The sequence below is a fragment of the Salvelinus sp. IW2-2015 genome, linkage group LG17 (assembly GCF_002910315.2).
Source record: "Salvelinus sp. IW2-2015 linkage group LG17, ASM291031v2, whole genome shotgun sequence".
NCBI classification, from domain to species: Eukaryota; Metazoa; Chordata; class Actinopteri; order Salmoniformes; family Salmonidae; genus Salvelinus; species Salvelinus sp. IW2-2015.
This window is the reverse complement of record NC_036857.1, coordinates 40,438,692-40,454,953: the sequence shown is the minus strand read 5'-3', so window position 1 is coordinate 40,454,953 and position 16,262 is coordinate 40,438,692. Positions and strand designations below refer to the sequence as shown.

Genomic DNA, 16,262 nt, shown 5'->3' with positions numbered 1-16,262 from the left:
AATGCAAATATGGTACAGATATATGGACACTCAAACACCATATGGAATAGATTTGAAACTTGTATCTCATTATGGTAATGGTGAATAGTATAGCCATTATAATTGTAATGGCTTAGCAGATAATAAGAAAGAAGAAAAATATTTACCTGGCTCAAAGGTTAAGAAGACGAATATATAGGGTGAGTGGAAAATGGACTGGGGGGTGAAATATACTTTCTGCCCAAGAAACTCAAAGGGTGGTGATGATATTAATTAACAGTAATTTTGTTCCGAATGTGCAAATTGTCCAAACAGATCCCAAGGTAGTGGATGATTTATAAATATTTATTGGACCGTAAACAGATATGGATCATTAAACTTTACGGACCAAATAATGATGATCCATGCTTCTTTGAAATATATATAAATAAATATCAACCCTGCAAGCAATACAAGACTGTTATTATGGTGGGAGATTATAATACTGTTTTAAAATACCTCAATGTACTCCATGTTCAGTAATGGCTGCCTCAACTCCAACACCATCATTTAATTGTACCGGTGAAACAAGGTGGTAGGCCTGATCACCGACCAATGACGAGACGAGACAGCCTATAGGGAGGAGGTCAGAGACCTGGCAGTGTGGTGCCAGGACAACAACCTCTCCCTCAACGTGATCAAGACAAAGGAGATGATTGTGGACTACAGGAAAAGGAGGACCGAGCACGGCCCCATTCTCATCGACGGGGCTGTAGTGGGGCAGGTTGATAGCTTCAAGTTCCTTGGCGTCCACATCACCAACAAACTAACATGGTCCAAGCACACCAAGACAGTTGTGAAGAGGGCACGACAAAACCTATTCCCCCTCAGGAGACTGAAAATATTTGCCATGTGTTCTCAGATCCTCAAAAGGTTCTACAGCTGCACCATCCTAAAGGGTTGCATCACTGCCTGGTATGGCAACTTCTCGGCCTCCGACTGCAAGGCACTACCGAGGGTAGTGTGTACGGCTCAATACATCCCTGGGGACAAGCTTCCTGCCATCCAGGACCTCTACACCAGGCGGTGCCAGAGGAAGGTCCTAAAAATTGTCAGAGACTCCAGTCACCCAAGTCATAGACTGTCTTCTCTGCTACCGCACGGCAAGTGGCACTGGGGTGCCAAGTCTAGGACCAAAAGGCTCCTTAACYGCTTCTCCCCCAAGCCTTAAGACTGCTCCCCGTCCCCCCCTTCCATTTGTTTTGTACACTGCTGCTACTCTCTGTTTATATATGCATAGTCACTTCACCCCTACCTACATGTACAGATTACCTCGACTAACCTGTACCCCCGCACCAGGGCAGTTTGCAAACAATGTAAAAAAAAAAGTTATAATATTGAGTTAATGAAGCCAGGTCGCCACTGGTGCAACCTGGCACTAATTTTCATCCTAGCTCAGTGCTTTCTGTGGTGCTGGCAATGCCAGCAGAAAATACGACGAGTAGGGGTTGGTAAATGTTCTCTATTTGCGCTGTGATTGGCTCAGTGTTCTTTCACTCATGGGGATACTACGTCACCGCAAAATCTACGGGCAGAGCTCGAAAACTCAAGCCCCATGGGTGCTACCATAGAATTACATTAGAAGTGCCCATCCAAGAATGCTCATGGTCATTGGCCACAGATAAAATGATGTACAATCACGTTATATCTAGCTTTGATTGTACTGATCATGCCAACATAATACTTTCAAAATCTTAGCTAGGAAGCTAGATAAGCAGTCATCATGAATCATGTTGACAATCTACTGGAAAATCCTTTTCAATCCTTCATATGAAGGATACATTTTGATAGAAAGTTAGCAAAAACAGATAAGATCTTGCTACCATTGAAAGGAAAATACCTGTCTATTTGTGAGAAAAAAAATCGCCTTGATTAACTCTTTAGTCATATCCCAGTTTACCTATTTGCTTATGGTCTAGCCTACACCTAGCGAACTGTTTTTTGAAAAAAAGATTCCATTTTATTTGGAACGACAAGCCAGACAAAATTAAACGGGCATATTTATATAATGAATATGAATTTGGAGGGCAGAAATGATTAAATATTAAAGCATTAGACTTCTCACTAAAGGCTTCAGTTTTACAAAAGTTATACTTAAATCCGAACTGGTTCTCAAGCAAATGATTAAGAATGTCTCACCCTATGTTCAAGAAAGGCCTTTTTCCCTTTATTCAGATTACCTCTCGCTTTCAGTTATTTGAAAAGGAAATCATCTCCCACATATCGCTATAGCACAAAACATGGTACAAACATTATTGACACAGACAACAGCGCAAAGGGCAAGAAGGTAGAGACAACAATARATCACGCAAAGCAGCCACAACTGTCATGCAAGTGTCCATGATTGAGTCTTTGAATGAAGAGATTGAGATAAAACTCCAGTTTGAGTGTTTGTTGCAGCTCGTTCCAGTCGCTAGCTGCAGCGAACTGAAAAGACGAGAGACCCAGGGATGTGTGTTTTTTAGGGACCTTTAACAGAATGTGACTGGCAGAACGGGTGTTGTATGTGGCGGATGAGGGCTGCAGTAGATATCTCAGGTAGGGGGCGTGAGGCCTAAGAGGGTTTTATAAATAAGCATCAACCAGTGGGTCTTGCGACGGATATACAGAGATGACCAGTTTACAGAGGAGTGTAGAGTGCAGTGATGTGTCCTATAAGGAGCATTGGTGGCAAATCTGATGGCCGAATGGTAAAGAACATCTAGCTGTTCGAGAGCACCCTTACCTGCCGATCTATAAATTATGTCTCTGTAATCTAGCATGGGTAGGATGGTCATCTGAATCAGGGTTAGTTTGGCAGCTGGGGTGAAAGAGGAGCGATTACCATAGAGGAAAGTAAGTCTAGATTTAACTTTAGCCTGCAGCTTTGATATGTGCTGAAAGAATGACAGTGCACTGTCTAGCCATACTCCCAAGTACTTGTATGGGGTGACTACCTCAAGCTCTAAACCCTCAAAGGTGGTAATCACACCTGTGGGGAGAGGGGCATTCTTCTTAATAAACCACATGACCTTTGTTTGGGGGGGTGTTCAGAACAAGGTTAAGGGTAGAGAAAGCTTGTTGGACACTAAGAAAGCTTTGTTGTAGATCCTTTAACACAAAATCTAGTTTGAGAAACAGACACCTCAAAAGTCCTCAACTGGCAGCTTCATTAAATAGTACCCACAATACACCACGTCAACAGTGAAGAGGTTACTCCGGGATGCTGGCCTTCTAGGCAGAGTTGCAAAGAAAAAGCCATATCTCAGACTGGCCAATAAAAATGAAAGATTAAGATGTGCAAAAGAACACAGACACTGGACAGAGGAACTCTGCCTAGAAGGCCAGCATCCCGGAGTCGCCTCTTCACTGTTGAAGCATTCCAGGTGAAGCTGGTTGAGAGAATGGGTGGCTACTTTGAAGAATCTAAATTCAAAATATATTTTGATTTGTTCAACACATTTTTGGTTACTACATGATTCCATATGTGTTATTCCATAGTTTTGATGTCTTCACTATTCACTATTATTCTACAATGTAGAAAATAGTCAACATAAAGAAAAAAAKCTTGAATGAGTAGGTGTGTCCAAACTTTGACTGGTACTGTATAGTTTTGGTATTATGTGTATATGTATGGTGTATATACAGAGTGCATTTGTAAAAGAGACCTAGGTTTCAATATGTCTTTCCTGTGAAAATAAAGGTTAAATAAATACAAAATGACTAATCATTTCACTGTAATCGATTCACAAAAGCATGGTCAAGAACGCACTTCATTGTTTTAATACTGGAATGGATTTTGAAAAAGAACAGATTAAAAAACTATTTACAAGATGAAGTCCAATTCAACAGTTTTTTTTAGTTAGGAAAAACAAAACAAACATGGAACTTGAAAAAGTCACCATAGTTTGATGCACAGTCGGTCAACAAACTTTCACACGGACAAAGTTAAAAAAAGAAATCAAATTATTTTCCAACAACTTCAACTAATACTACACATTGGATCCTTAAAAGCGTTATAAAATCTATACATTTGTATTTATTTGTAATGAACACACTTGCTATCACAAAACAGTTTAGCAAAAGGCCACATTTCAAATGTACTGTTTTGACCACTGTAGCTCTTCTCTGTTGATCCACTCTCTTTCTCTCCATACACAGTACACCATTTTGTGATGCATGTCACCTTCATAAATTAAAACATTCGACGTTGCAGCCGACTTTAAAGGCSAGCCGAGACTSACTGATCTACAAAGCACCTTGCGTCATACATAACTACTCAACAGTATTTGTGATCAGCCAGTCAGTCAAAATACAACGCGGTTTTGATGCTCTCAAACACGGCCATTACATTTCCAATGACACCGGTTGAGTTCCTGCCCGACAACATTGCAGACGCATTCCAGATCTTACTGTACAATGCCTGGATAGGTATTTAACATATCAGCTAACCACATCATATGATATAGCAATCTGATGGCCAACTACACAGTCGATGACTTGGCACAACAACCATTGGTTGATGCAATGGAACGCCTGCACATCAAGTTTGGCTGGAACTCGACCATTACCTTCTATCTCCTCTACCTCAGAATACAGCCCTCCCACTCGTATCCAGGTAGGACCCCTGAGGGTGGGTGTGGCCATGCTGGTGCTGCCTGTACATGTGCCTGAGAGGTATGGGGAAGGACGAGCGGGGGTCCTGACACAGGCGCAGAGGATAGGAAGAGAAGGGGGGATAGAGGGTGGGGGGTGTGGAGGAGGAGGAGACACAGGATGAAAGAGAGGGATCCAGTGGAGGCAGGAGTGAGGGGTGGTGAAGTACCATTTCTGGAAGATAGGGTGTGCCAGAGTTGAACTGGGAGAAGGTGCCAATCTCGGTGGGCGCTATCGGGGGGTAGGAGGAGGGCGTGGGGGTCTGGTTCTGGGGACATGTCGTTGGAGGGAGGGAGTGGTTGGTCAGGGAGAAGGGCGGGATGTGAGAAGAGGCAGAAGGCTGGAAAGAGGCGACGGACACAGAGGGAATGACGGAACAGGAAGAGGGTTGGTCAACTGGATTAGGAAGGGAGGATGGGGGGTGAGTGAAGGAGGAAGGAAGAAAGGACGACCCGACAGATGAAGCTTGGATCTGAGTCGGGATGGGAATAGACACAGCGGAGTGGACGGAGCCGGAGGAAACATTCGGAAGAGTCCAATTTTGAACTGAAGAAGAGCAAGAAGAGAGGGATGAAGGGAGCGAGGGAAAGGGATAAGATAGAGGTGTGGGATGGGAAGAAAGAGAGTAAGGGAGAGAGGGAACGGGGTGGGATTGAGAAGTTGAGTGACTTGAGAGGTTGAAGAGAGACGGAGTGGTGGTTTGGATGACGTTGGAGAGAGGTAGGTTTGGGTAGGGGTATGCTGTGGGGTTAAAGATCAACAGAGGGGGGGTCTGGTTGGAGATGGGGACAGCTTGTAGAGCCTGGTTCGGGGGAGGGAGCATGGAATGGGTGGTCACCCCATTCTGCTGGATGGGTTGACAGGAGGGAGGAGGGAGTGATGGAAAAGAGGTATTTGTGGGTGTATGAGGACTGAGCAGGCCTTGCTGTGGGTTGGATGGAAGGATGGAGTGAATGGAGGTGGAGGACAGGAGAGGCTTGGGGGAGGATGAAGTGGAAATAGACAAGGTGGGGTAGGTGAAACTAGTTTGCTGAAGCGAGGGAGATGTGGTGGAGGAAGGGAGGGTAGGAGAAGAGGCGAGAATAGAGGGATAGTCAGTGGTGGCCATGGGTGGATAATTAAAAGTAGAGGTGGGGGAGGGTTGGGGGATGGAGGGATCTGAGCAGTAGGAGGACGAAGACTGAGGATGAGGAGCAGGGGCAAAAGAGGAAGAACCAAGAGGAGTGGCTGGATATGTCCCATTGTAAGTGGAAAGACTCATAGTGACGGACCTGCAAGGTAAAAAAAAATCTCATTATTGTAACCTGCTGTGAATGTAACTGACACATAACAGCTGACCAAAGGTGTTGTACCAATGACTTGTAAGTTATTTAAAGATATGGATGGGGTACATCTCAATACTCTAAAGTGTCTTTGTCTCCTTGTATCCATCTGCACTCCCTGACATTAAAGGAGGTGGCAGGTGAAATCCAGCAGAGTCCAGGTAGGCATCCTCGAMCTCCACATTGCTTTTATATAGCCAGGATTTTCATATCAGTGCAGATGAAGCATATATATTTTTAAATGTAACCTTTATTTAACTAGGCAAGTCYGTTAAGAATAAATTATGATTTACAATGATGGCCTACCGGGGAACAGTGGATTGACTGCCTTTTTCAGGAGCAGAATGGCAGAATTTTACCTTGTCAGCTCGGGGATTTGATCCAGCAACCTTTAGGTTACTGGCCCAATGCTCTAACCACTAGAGCATTGGGCCAAAGAGCTAACCTTGGCCGCAGATCCTTACTTTAGACAATCAACATGCACCCATTGTGAACTTAAATGTTTATAAACCCGAAACTCACCTGTCCATCATTCCATCGGTGACTTTGTTGCCTGATGCATCTTGTGGCCCCTTGGTCATATCGGCCGTGATGTTAGCTGTGATGTCAGTCATCTGGGAGGCAATGAAGGTTTGGCCGACCAGGTCTAGAGCCTGCTGCTGCTCTGGAACAGGGCTCTCCTGGAAAGGGGTTTCGTTGGAGCCATACCCACACACAGACTCAGGGAGAGGGGGAAGGGAGGGGAGAGATGCCAGGGCCAGGCTCTGGAGGTCGGAGGAGGAAGAGGAGTACTGAGACAGGAGCTCAGTGGAGTCGCATGGGTCACAGCTCACTGAGAGAGAGGATAGAGGAAGTAGATAGAAAATAGAGGGATGAATAGAGGGACAGAAAAACMAGTAAAATAGGATTTTAGTTGACCATTTTAAAAACAATAAACAAAGCATATGCATAAATCAAATCATTGAGGAGGACACAGAAAATGGTCAGAAAAGCATCTCCATTGCAATGAATGATTGTAGGATGGAAGAGGAATCAACAAGTTGAGAGAAATTTGAGTAATATTAAACTCACCAATATCTAGAGGTTCATTTAGCTTCCGCTTTTGCCTCACYTCCCTCTGTCTGGAAGAAAAAAATATATATATAGATGGGTGAGTGTATGTGGAAAAATTGGTGTGTGTGCGTGTGTGTGTGTGTGCTATACCTTTTGCTATTCATGCCATCCTCTCTAAAGCCCTTCGCGAAGGGATTGGATTGGATCTTCAGTTCAGTGATCTGCCAATCAGTCACACAGTCAGTAACCATTATAAGAAGAATAGAAAGTATTGTATATTAGAAGTGTATAAAAACATTCTCTGAGAAACTATATTATATTTTACCCATTTGATCTTTTATGCATATATACTGTCACTAGTTCTCTCTCACACACACACATACACACCTTCCTTCCCTATCCTCCTTACCTTATTGTTCTGGTAGGCGGTGACGGTGAGAAACTGGGTCTCTGGGAAGATGAAGGAGTGTTGCCCTCCCCCCCACCTCAGCACGTCTCTGGCCTCGATCACGTGTACCCGTGGCTGGTAACGGTGGAGGGAGTGGAGGATGATCTATGAGAAAGAAGAGAGAGCGAGGAAGGAAAAAAGTCATTATTATTGTCATTATAGAAAGTTGGGTATGACATGACCAATTTTGTTTTTAAGAAATAGATAGGCCTAGATTCATACCTATAAACACACACACATACATCCATCATCCCCCCCCCCCCACCCCACACAGTCATACTTTCTTTCTCCCACTATACTCACATATCCCTGTGTGTCCAGCGTGTTGTTGGTGAGCTTGGCGCGGTGGAAGGAGATGCTCCTGCTCTGCCAGTGGGCACCCGTGGCTGGTGAGTCTGGGTGGATAAACACCCGGTCGGGTAAGCGGGCCTCAGCGCCACCCACCACCTGCCAGGTGTCGCCCTGAAAGCGGTAGCGAGAGGTGTCCATGGCCACCACYTCCAGCAGCAGTATGTAGCGCAGCGCCGGGTTCAGGCCTGACAGCTTTACCCTCAGCTGGGGGAACATCCGCCTTGGAGGAGGGAGGAAAGAGTGGATGAAGGGAGACAGATAAATAAGGAGGGGGAGAAAGAGAGGGAAAGATAATGGTTTTATTACACAATTTTATTACACAATTTTAGAAGCATTACAAAGTATCAATGGCAGCTAGGCTGAATTATTTGATACAATTTACACATTACATAGGAAGAGAGGAAAAGATGGAGAGTGAAAGAAGAAAAGGGAAGAAAGGGAGAGAGAGGTTGCGTGGGAGGAGGAGACAAAGGGGGAAGAAAGAAATAGAGAGGAATATACGGAAAGGATATAGAGAAAAAGAAACAGAAGGGTGAGAGAGAAAGAAGAAGTGGGAGAGATTGATAAATATAATAATTTTCAACCATTAACACCTATGAGAAGGCATTTCCCAGTAAATGAATTTCCTTTATTAACCTTTGACCTTTTAGCAGTGGAGATACATTTAAAATCAAACTTTATTGAAAAAAAATGTCAACATGGGTCACAGATGGACAGCACTCACCTGCCCTTCTTGGTGATGATCATCTCTGTGCCCACGGAGCAGAAATGTTTCCACAGTGAAGCGTTCTCCAGCTCCATCTTGACGCTGTCCTGCTGGCCTTTACAGGTTGGCTCGCTGGGGGTGGGGGGTGGGGCCAGAGGGTGAGAGGGCATGGCCCCGGCAGCCATGTCATAGGAGGAGGGGTAGAGGGGCATGTGGGCAGGAGGTTCCCTCTCTGGTAGGGGGGCGTATAATTATAATTAATTAGCTTCAGTTAGGGTTCAAGTAAGCATGGGAGTGCTATGCAAGCTAACCTCTAAATTAAAGGAAATGTCCACCCAAAAACAGAAATACCACCGGTATGATGCAAAATGCATCATATTGGCTCTATTTCTGTATTTTGAAAGTTTTATGTCTTGAAAACTTGATTGCTGACATGCAAAATATTTTGGGACTATATCAACATTGGYCTAATGAAACAAATAKCAAAATAWKATTTTTGGGTGAAATRTTCCTTTAATAAGGRGCCAGGGTATCCCCATTTCAATTTGTAGCATCTTCATGAGAAATGACACCCCYATAAGTAAATAAGTAATTCCAATCCTGAATTTGGTGTTGATCAATGACCATTTTGGCATTGAGATAAGCATTACCACATACTATTAATACTCTGATATTCATACTAATTCATTTGAGCAAATCTTATCAGGAAACAATGGTAATGATTGACAAGGTCAACTTTAATCATGATCTGAATTGGACTGGGTAATTATGACAGTATTTCAAAGGATTAACCATAAATTGTAAAGCACCACATGACATGCATACACACTGATGCTCTCTCTCAAATACACATCGACACAGACAGACAGACGCACACAAGCACACACTCGCCTCTATAGCAGCAGTCTCCCACTCTTTGGTGCCCAAGGGCCAAACTGGGGTACATCTCCACACTCAGCATCTCTTCGTTCTCGCTATACCTCTCCTTTTCCTCTCCCTTGCTCAGTAACTCACTCTATTTATCTCTTTCTCTCTGTCCATTTACTGCCAATCAGTTTGTTTGTTCTCCAGTGCGATTTGTCCTTGATGTTTCGATCTTGTCCTTGTAGTATTCTCTTTGAGTTCTCTTTTTGGCTATGGTATTTCTTCTTAATTTCCCCTCTGTCTGTCTTGTCCCTCTCTCTTTCTCTTCTTTAAATGTCCCTCTGGCTCAGGGCCGATGTGTTATATAGGTGAGTGAGGCTTCACACATCGGGCCAAATGGGCAGTTTTCACACTCCCTTCTTTTTAACTCTCCCTAGGACCAACCTGCAGGCTGCAGGCCCCCTCTCTGTTCTCATTCTCTAAACAGACAGCTGACTAATACAAAAACAGCACAGAGCAGCGTCCAATGGGTTACATCAAGAAATAAGGCCAGTTTATATATATATATATATATATATATATATATATACACACACACATATACACACAGTACCAGTCAAAAGTTCAGACACACCTACTCATTCAAGGGTTTTTCTTTATTTTTACTATTTTCGAAATTGTAGAATGATAGTGAAGACATCAAAACTATGAAACAAGTAGTAAGCAAAAAAGTGTTCAACAAATCAAAATATAATTTATATTCTTCAAAGTAGCCACCCTTTGCCTTGATGACAGCTTTGCACACTCCTGGCGCATTCTCTCAACCACCTGGAATGCATTTCYATTAACAGGTGTGCCTTGTTAATTTGTGGAATTTACTTCCTTCTTAATGTGTTTGAGCCAATCAGTTGTGWTGTGACAAGGTAGGGGTGGTATACAGTAGATAGCCCTATTTGGTAAAAGACCAAGTCCATATTATGGCAAGAACATCTCAAATAAGTAAAGAGAAACATGAATGTCAGTCAATCCGGAAAATGTCAAGAACTTTGAAAGTTTCTTCATGTGCAGTCACAAAAACCATCAAGCGCTATGATGAAACTGGCTCTCACGAGGACCGCCACAGGAAAGGACGACTCAGAGTTACCTCTGCTGCAGAGGATAAGTTCATTAGAGTTACCAGCCTCAGATATTGCCACTCAAAAAGATGCTTCAGAGTTCAAGTAACAGACACATCTCAACATCAACTGTTCAGAGGAGACTATGTGAATCAGGCCTTCATGGTCGAATTGCTGCAAAGAAACCACTACTAAAGGACACCAATAAGAATAGACTTGCTAGGGCCAAGAAACACGAGCAATGGACATTAGACAGGTGGAAATCTGTCCTTTGGTCTGATGAGTCCAAATTTGAAATATTTGTTTCCAAATGCTGTGTCTTTGTGAGACGGATGATCTCTGCACGTGTGGTTCCCATCGTGAAACATGGAGGAGGTGTGATGGTGTGGGGGTGCTTTGCTAGTGACACTGTCAGTGATTTATTTAGAATTCAAGTCACGATTTTTAGAAAATTTAGTAAAACAGTAATACCTTATTTACATAAGTATTCAGACCCTTTGCTTTGAGACTCGAAATTGAGCTTAGGTGCATCCTGTTTCCATTGATCATCCTTGAGATGTTTCTTCAACTAGATTGGAGTCRACCTGTGGTAAATTCAATTGATTGGACATGATTTCGAAAGGTACAGACCTGTCTATATAAGGTCCCACAGTTGACTGCGTGTCAGAGCAAAAACCAAGCCATGAGGTCGAAGGAATTGTTCGTAGAGCTCCGAGACAGGATTGTGTCAAGGCACAGATCTGGGGAAGGGTACCAAAACATTTCTGCAGCATTGAAGGTCCCCAAGAACAGCATGACCTCCATCATTCTTAAATGGAAAAAGTTTTGATCCACCAAGACTCTTCCTAGAGCTGGCCGCCCGGCCAAACTGAGCAATCGGGGGAGAAGTGCCTTGGTCAGGGAGGTGACCAAGAACTCGATGGTCACTCTGGCAGAGCTCTACAGTTCCTCTGTGGAGATGGAAGAACCTTCCAGATGGAGAACCATCTCTGCTGCACTCCACCAATCAGGCCTTTATGGTAGAGTGCCCAGACCGAAGCCACTCCTCAATAAAAGGCACATGACAGCCTGCTTGGAGTTTGTCAAAAGGAACCTAAAGACTCTCAGACCATGAGAAACAAGATTATCTGGTCTGATGAAACCAAGATTGAACTATTTGGCCTGAATGCCAAGCGTCACACCTGGAGGAAACCTGGCACCATCCCTACGGTGAAGCATGGTGGTGGCAGCATCATGGTGTGGATGTGTTTTTCAGCAGCAGGGACTGGGAGACTAGTCAGTATCAAGGCAAAGATAAATGGAGCAAAGTACAGAGAGATCCTTGATGAAAACCTGCTCAACAGCCCTCAGGACCTCAGACTGGGGCGAAGGTTCACCTTCCAATAGGACAACTACCCTAAGCACACAGCCTAGAAAATGCAGGAGTAGCTTTGGTAGAAGTCTCTGAATGGGAGAAACTCCCCAAATACAGGTGTGCCAAGCTTGTAGCATCATACCCAAGAAGACTCAATGCTGTAATTGCTGCCAAAGGTGCTTCAACAAAGTACTGAGTAAAGGGTCTGAATACTTGTGTAAATGTCAGATTTTTGTTTCGTATTTTTTATTTATTCTAAAAACCAGTTTTTGCTTTGTCATTATGGGGTATTGTGTATAGTTTGATGAGGGGAAAAAAGGCTGTATAAATAACAAAATGTGGAAAAAGTCAAGGGGTCTGAATACTTTCAGAAYGCACTGTATATATACACTACATGACCAAAAGTATGTGGACACCTGCTTGTCAAATGTGTCATTCCAAAATCATGGGCATTAATAAGGAGTTGGTCCCCCCTTTGCTGCTATAACAGACTACRCTTCTGGGAAGGTCTTCCACTAGTTGTTTAGAACATTGCTTTGTAGATTTGCTTCCATTCAGCCACAAGAGCATTAGTAAGATCGGGCACTGATGTTAGGCGATTCAATTATCTCCACAAACCATTACTGTAGGGYCCTCGCTTTCTGCAAGGGGGCATTGTCATGCTGAAACAGGAAAGGGCGTTCCCCAACCTGTTGCCACAAAGTTGGAAACACAGAATCGTCTAGAATGTCATTGTATGCTGTAGTGTTAAGATTTCCCCTCACTGAAACAAAGGGGCCTAGCCCGAACCATGAAAAACATCACCAGACCATTTTTCCTCCACCAATCTTACCAGTTGGCACTATGCATTGGGGCAGGTAGCATTCTCCTGGCATACGTCAAACCCAGTTTCGTCCGTCGGACTGCCAGATGGTGAAGCGTGGTTCCTCACTCCAGAGAATGCGTTTCCACTGCTGCCTCAGGGTCCAATGGCGGCGAGCATAACAATACTACAGCCGATGAACAGTTATTGGGCTGACATTGCTTCCAGAGGTAGTTTGGAACTTGGTAGTGAGCGTACAACCGAGGACAAATTATTTTTACACGCATACACGCTTTAGCACTTGGTGGTGCCGTTATGTAAGCTTGTGTGGCTTACCACTTCGCGGCTGAGCCGTTGTTGCTCCTAGACGTTTCCACTTCACAATAACAGCACTTACAGTTGACCGTGGCAGCTCTAGCAGAACAGAAACTTGACAAACTGACTTGTTGGAAAGGTGGCATTCTATGACGGTGCCACATTGAAAGTCACTGAGCTCTTCAGTAAGGCCATTCTACTGTCAATGTTTTTCTATGGAGATTGCTGTGTGCTCGATTTTATACACCTGTCAGCAACGGGTGTGGCTGAAATAGCCGAATCCACAAATTTGAAGGGGTGTCCACATACAGTTGAAGTCGTAAGTTAACATACATGGCCATGGCCAAATACATTTAAACTCATGTTTTCACAATTCCTGACATTTAATCCTAGTACAAATTCCCTGTCTTAGGTCAGTTAGGATCACCACTTTATTTTAAGAATGTGGAATGTCAGAATATTATATTATTTCAGCTTTTAATTCTTTCATCACATTCCTAGTGGGTCAGAAGTTTACAAAATACACTCAATATTAGTATTTGGTGAATTGCCTTTAATTGTTTTTACTTGGGGCAAACTTGTGGTCTGGTAGCCTTCCACAAAGCTCACACATAAGCTGGGTGAATTTTGGCCCATTTCCTTCCCGACGAAGAGCTGGTGTAATAGTGCGTGGGTTCAGCGTTTTGACCACGTAGGCCTCGTTGCTCGCACACATCTTGTTTCAGTTCCTGCCCTCACTACGTTATTCTATAGACGATTGAGGTCGGGTTTGTGATGCACTACTCCAATCTTTGACTGTTGTTCTTAAGCATTTTGCCAAACTTTGAAGTATAGCTTGGGTCATGTCATCTTGAAGACCTTCATTTTGGACCCAAAGTTTAAAAACTTTTGTTGTGAATCTGACAGACAGATGTTTTTGAAAAAAAAAGAAACGATGTTGCTTTATAAACCTTTACGTCCACCTAATTTTTTTTCCATGACGGATCCTCAAAATGATGCCCATTATTTTTGTTGAAAGTTGCCTGCCCGTTCACCATACAGCCCATGCCCCTACTCCAACATCCCTTCTGCACAGTTCACAGCTCCTAAACAGAAAGCACCCCCCACCCACAACATGATGCTGGCAAAATACCTCGTTCTTCACCGGTTGGGATTCTGGGGGTGTTTTTGGGCTTGCCACAAATGCTTTCCCCACTTCTTTTCTCACATCAAAGCACAGGCAAGCATTTACGAGGAACACTGCATCAGAATAAATGATATAAATCGATACAACATACAATCGGTATGCTGGCCAAAACGAAGAACTTTGTCCTGCACTTTTTGGTCTGAATGGTTGCCCTGGTTTACATTTAAAAAGAGCCCGTTGGGTTTGTGGTGTCAGCAAAGATCTTTTTGAGAGTCAACCGGAAGATACCATAGTAGTTGGATATATGAATCACGTTGTATTGATATCACAGTCTTCTGCATTTAATGCTTGTCCAAATCAGCGCTTTTGCCACGTTCCAGTTGGAATGTGTAAGGGACCATAAACATTCTGGGCATAACAAAGAAAGCCAAGGTGCCAAAGTTTTGGGACTAAGTTTATTATTTTGGTTGAGATGTAATTGGGTATTGTTGGTTAATCGGAGTGTTTATGCGGAATGATCATCAAATTGCGCAGATGGAAGATTTGTAAATGATGTCATGCCAGTTTTGTTTGACAAGCATGCACTGTTAGAAACTACGGTGAGAACTGTTAGAGCCCGAATTGATTATGAATTGAAAAGTGTAATGGTTCAAAAGAAATTATGCAAAAAAGTGGTGGCAGCGAGTCAGGATCCTCGTGAAATTTTGTGACTAAACTTGAAAAAAAGGAAGAAGAAATTATCAAACCAAGATAAAATTAATAAAGCTGTGTCGTAATGGAAAATACGTTGGTACGTACTTAAATTATTCCATGAAGAAAACCATTCATCTCATTGGGTTTTCATCTCTTCATGAAGTTGATAGCCTCTTTTGATTTTTGCTCTGATTTATTCAATGGACTATGTTCAGGTCGTAACCACGTGGAATGAAAAGACTTGCCAGTGGATCGGGTGAAGATGACAAATAACAGTGAACCTCATAATTTATGTATAAATTCTAATAATGGAAAAGAAGGATTTCCTGTTTTGAATTTGGTCTAAGTTAGTATGGGAAGAGGATGAAAATCTATTGATATCCATAACCCATAATCGCAATAAGACCACAGGTATAGGACAACCTTGTGCATGGTTGAAGCTATTTGAGATGGTAGAGACTGTTGGGCTTACTCGGATTTTTATTTTTTTATTATTTATCTTTTTATCTTTTAAAAATTCAGAGCGCCGGTTAAAGGACTGGTGTGTCACAGGCGTGGGAAGGAAGCTAAAGTAATTTTTCCTTGGGCTAAAATAGTAAAGCACCCATTTGCCTTGGCTCTAACAGCTGCCCAATTAGTTTGCCTGTCTGTGTCTTGGTTAATTTAATGATTTGGGTGATGACATTTCTGTTTGAACCCAAATCTCAATGGTTTTTTCACAGAGAACCAAGTTAACTGTTTGACTTTTCTATGTATGCTGCACACATGCGGTTTTTTGGACAGTGGCTTCTTCCCTGCCTGCTGAAGGCCTTTCATGTGTTATGTCGACTTAAAGGATCGTTTTACTTGGATATAGATACTTTTGAACCTGTGTCCCCATCATCTTCACACAGTCCTTTGCTGTTGTTCTGGGATTGATTTGCACTTTTAACACCAAAGTACGTTCAACTCTTAGGAGACAGAACGTGTCTCCTTCCTGAGCGGTATGACAGCTACGTGGTCCATGGTGTTTATACTTGCATTCTATTGTTTGTACAGATGAACATGGTACCTTCAGTGTTTGGAAATGGCTCCCAAAGATGAACTAGACTTGTGGAGTGTCTAAAATCTTTTTCTAGTATTGGCTGATTTCTTTTGATTTTCCCATGAGTCAAGCAACGATGCACTGAGTTTGAAGGTAAGCCTTGAAATACATCCACATGTACACCTCCAATTGACTAAAATGTGTCAATTAGCCTATCAGAAGCTTCTAAAGCCATGACTCATTTTCTGGAATTTCCCAAGCAGTTTAAAGGTACAGTCAACTTAGTGTATGTAAACTTCTGACCCACTGGAATTGTGATACAGTGAATTATAAGTGAAATAATCTGTCTGTAACAATTGTTGGAAAAATTACTTGTGTCATGCACAACCAACCTAAGTGAATGTAAACTTCGACATCAACTGTATTTTGGTGTATA

General features: G+C 42.9%; 1 protein-coding gene across 1 annotated transcript; it reads right to left on the bottom strand.

The window, feature by feature from the left end:
- Nucleotides 1-3,764: 3,764 nt before the first annotated feature.
- Nucleotides 3,765-9,717, bottom strand: tbx6 (T-box transcription factor 6). Its single transcript, XM_024005354.2, has 8 exons — nucleotides 9,425-9,717; nucleotides 8,552-8,765; nucleotides 7,780-8,047; nucleotides 7,438-7,581; nucleotides 7,179-7,249; nucleotides 7,047-7,096; nucleotides 6,498-6,807; nucleotides 3,765-5,924 (listed from the first exon to the last, which is right to left on the bottom strand). The coding sequence occupies exons 1-8, from the start codon at nucleotides 9,492-9,494 to the stop codon at nucleotides 4,586-4,588; spliced, it is 2,466 nt and encodes an 821-aa protein (XP_023861122.1). The 5' UTR covers nucleotides 9,495-9,717; the 3' UTR covers nucleotides 3,765-4,585.
- Nucleotides 9,718-16,262: the final 6,545 nt, after the last annotated feature.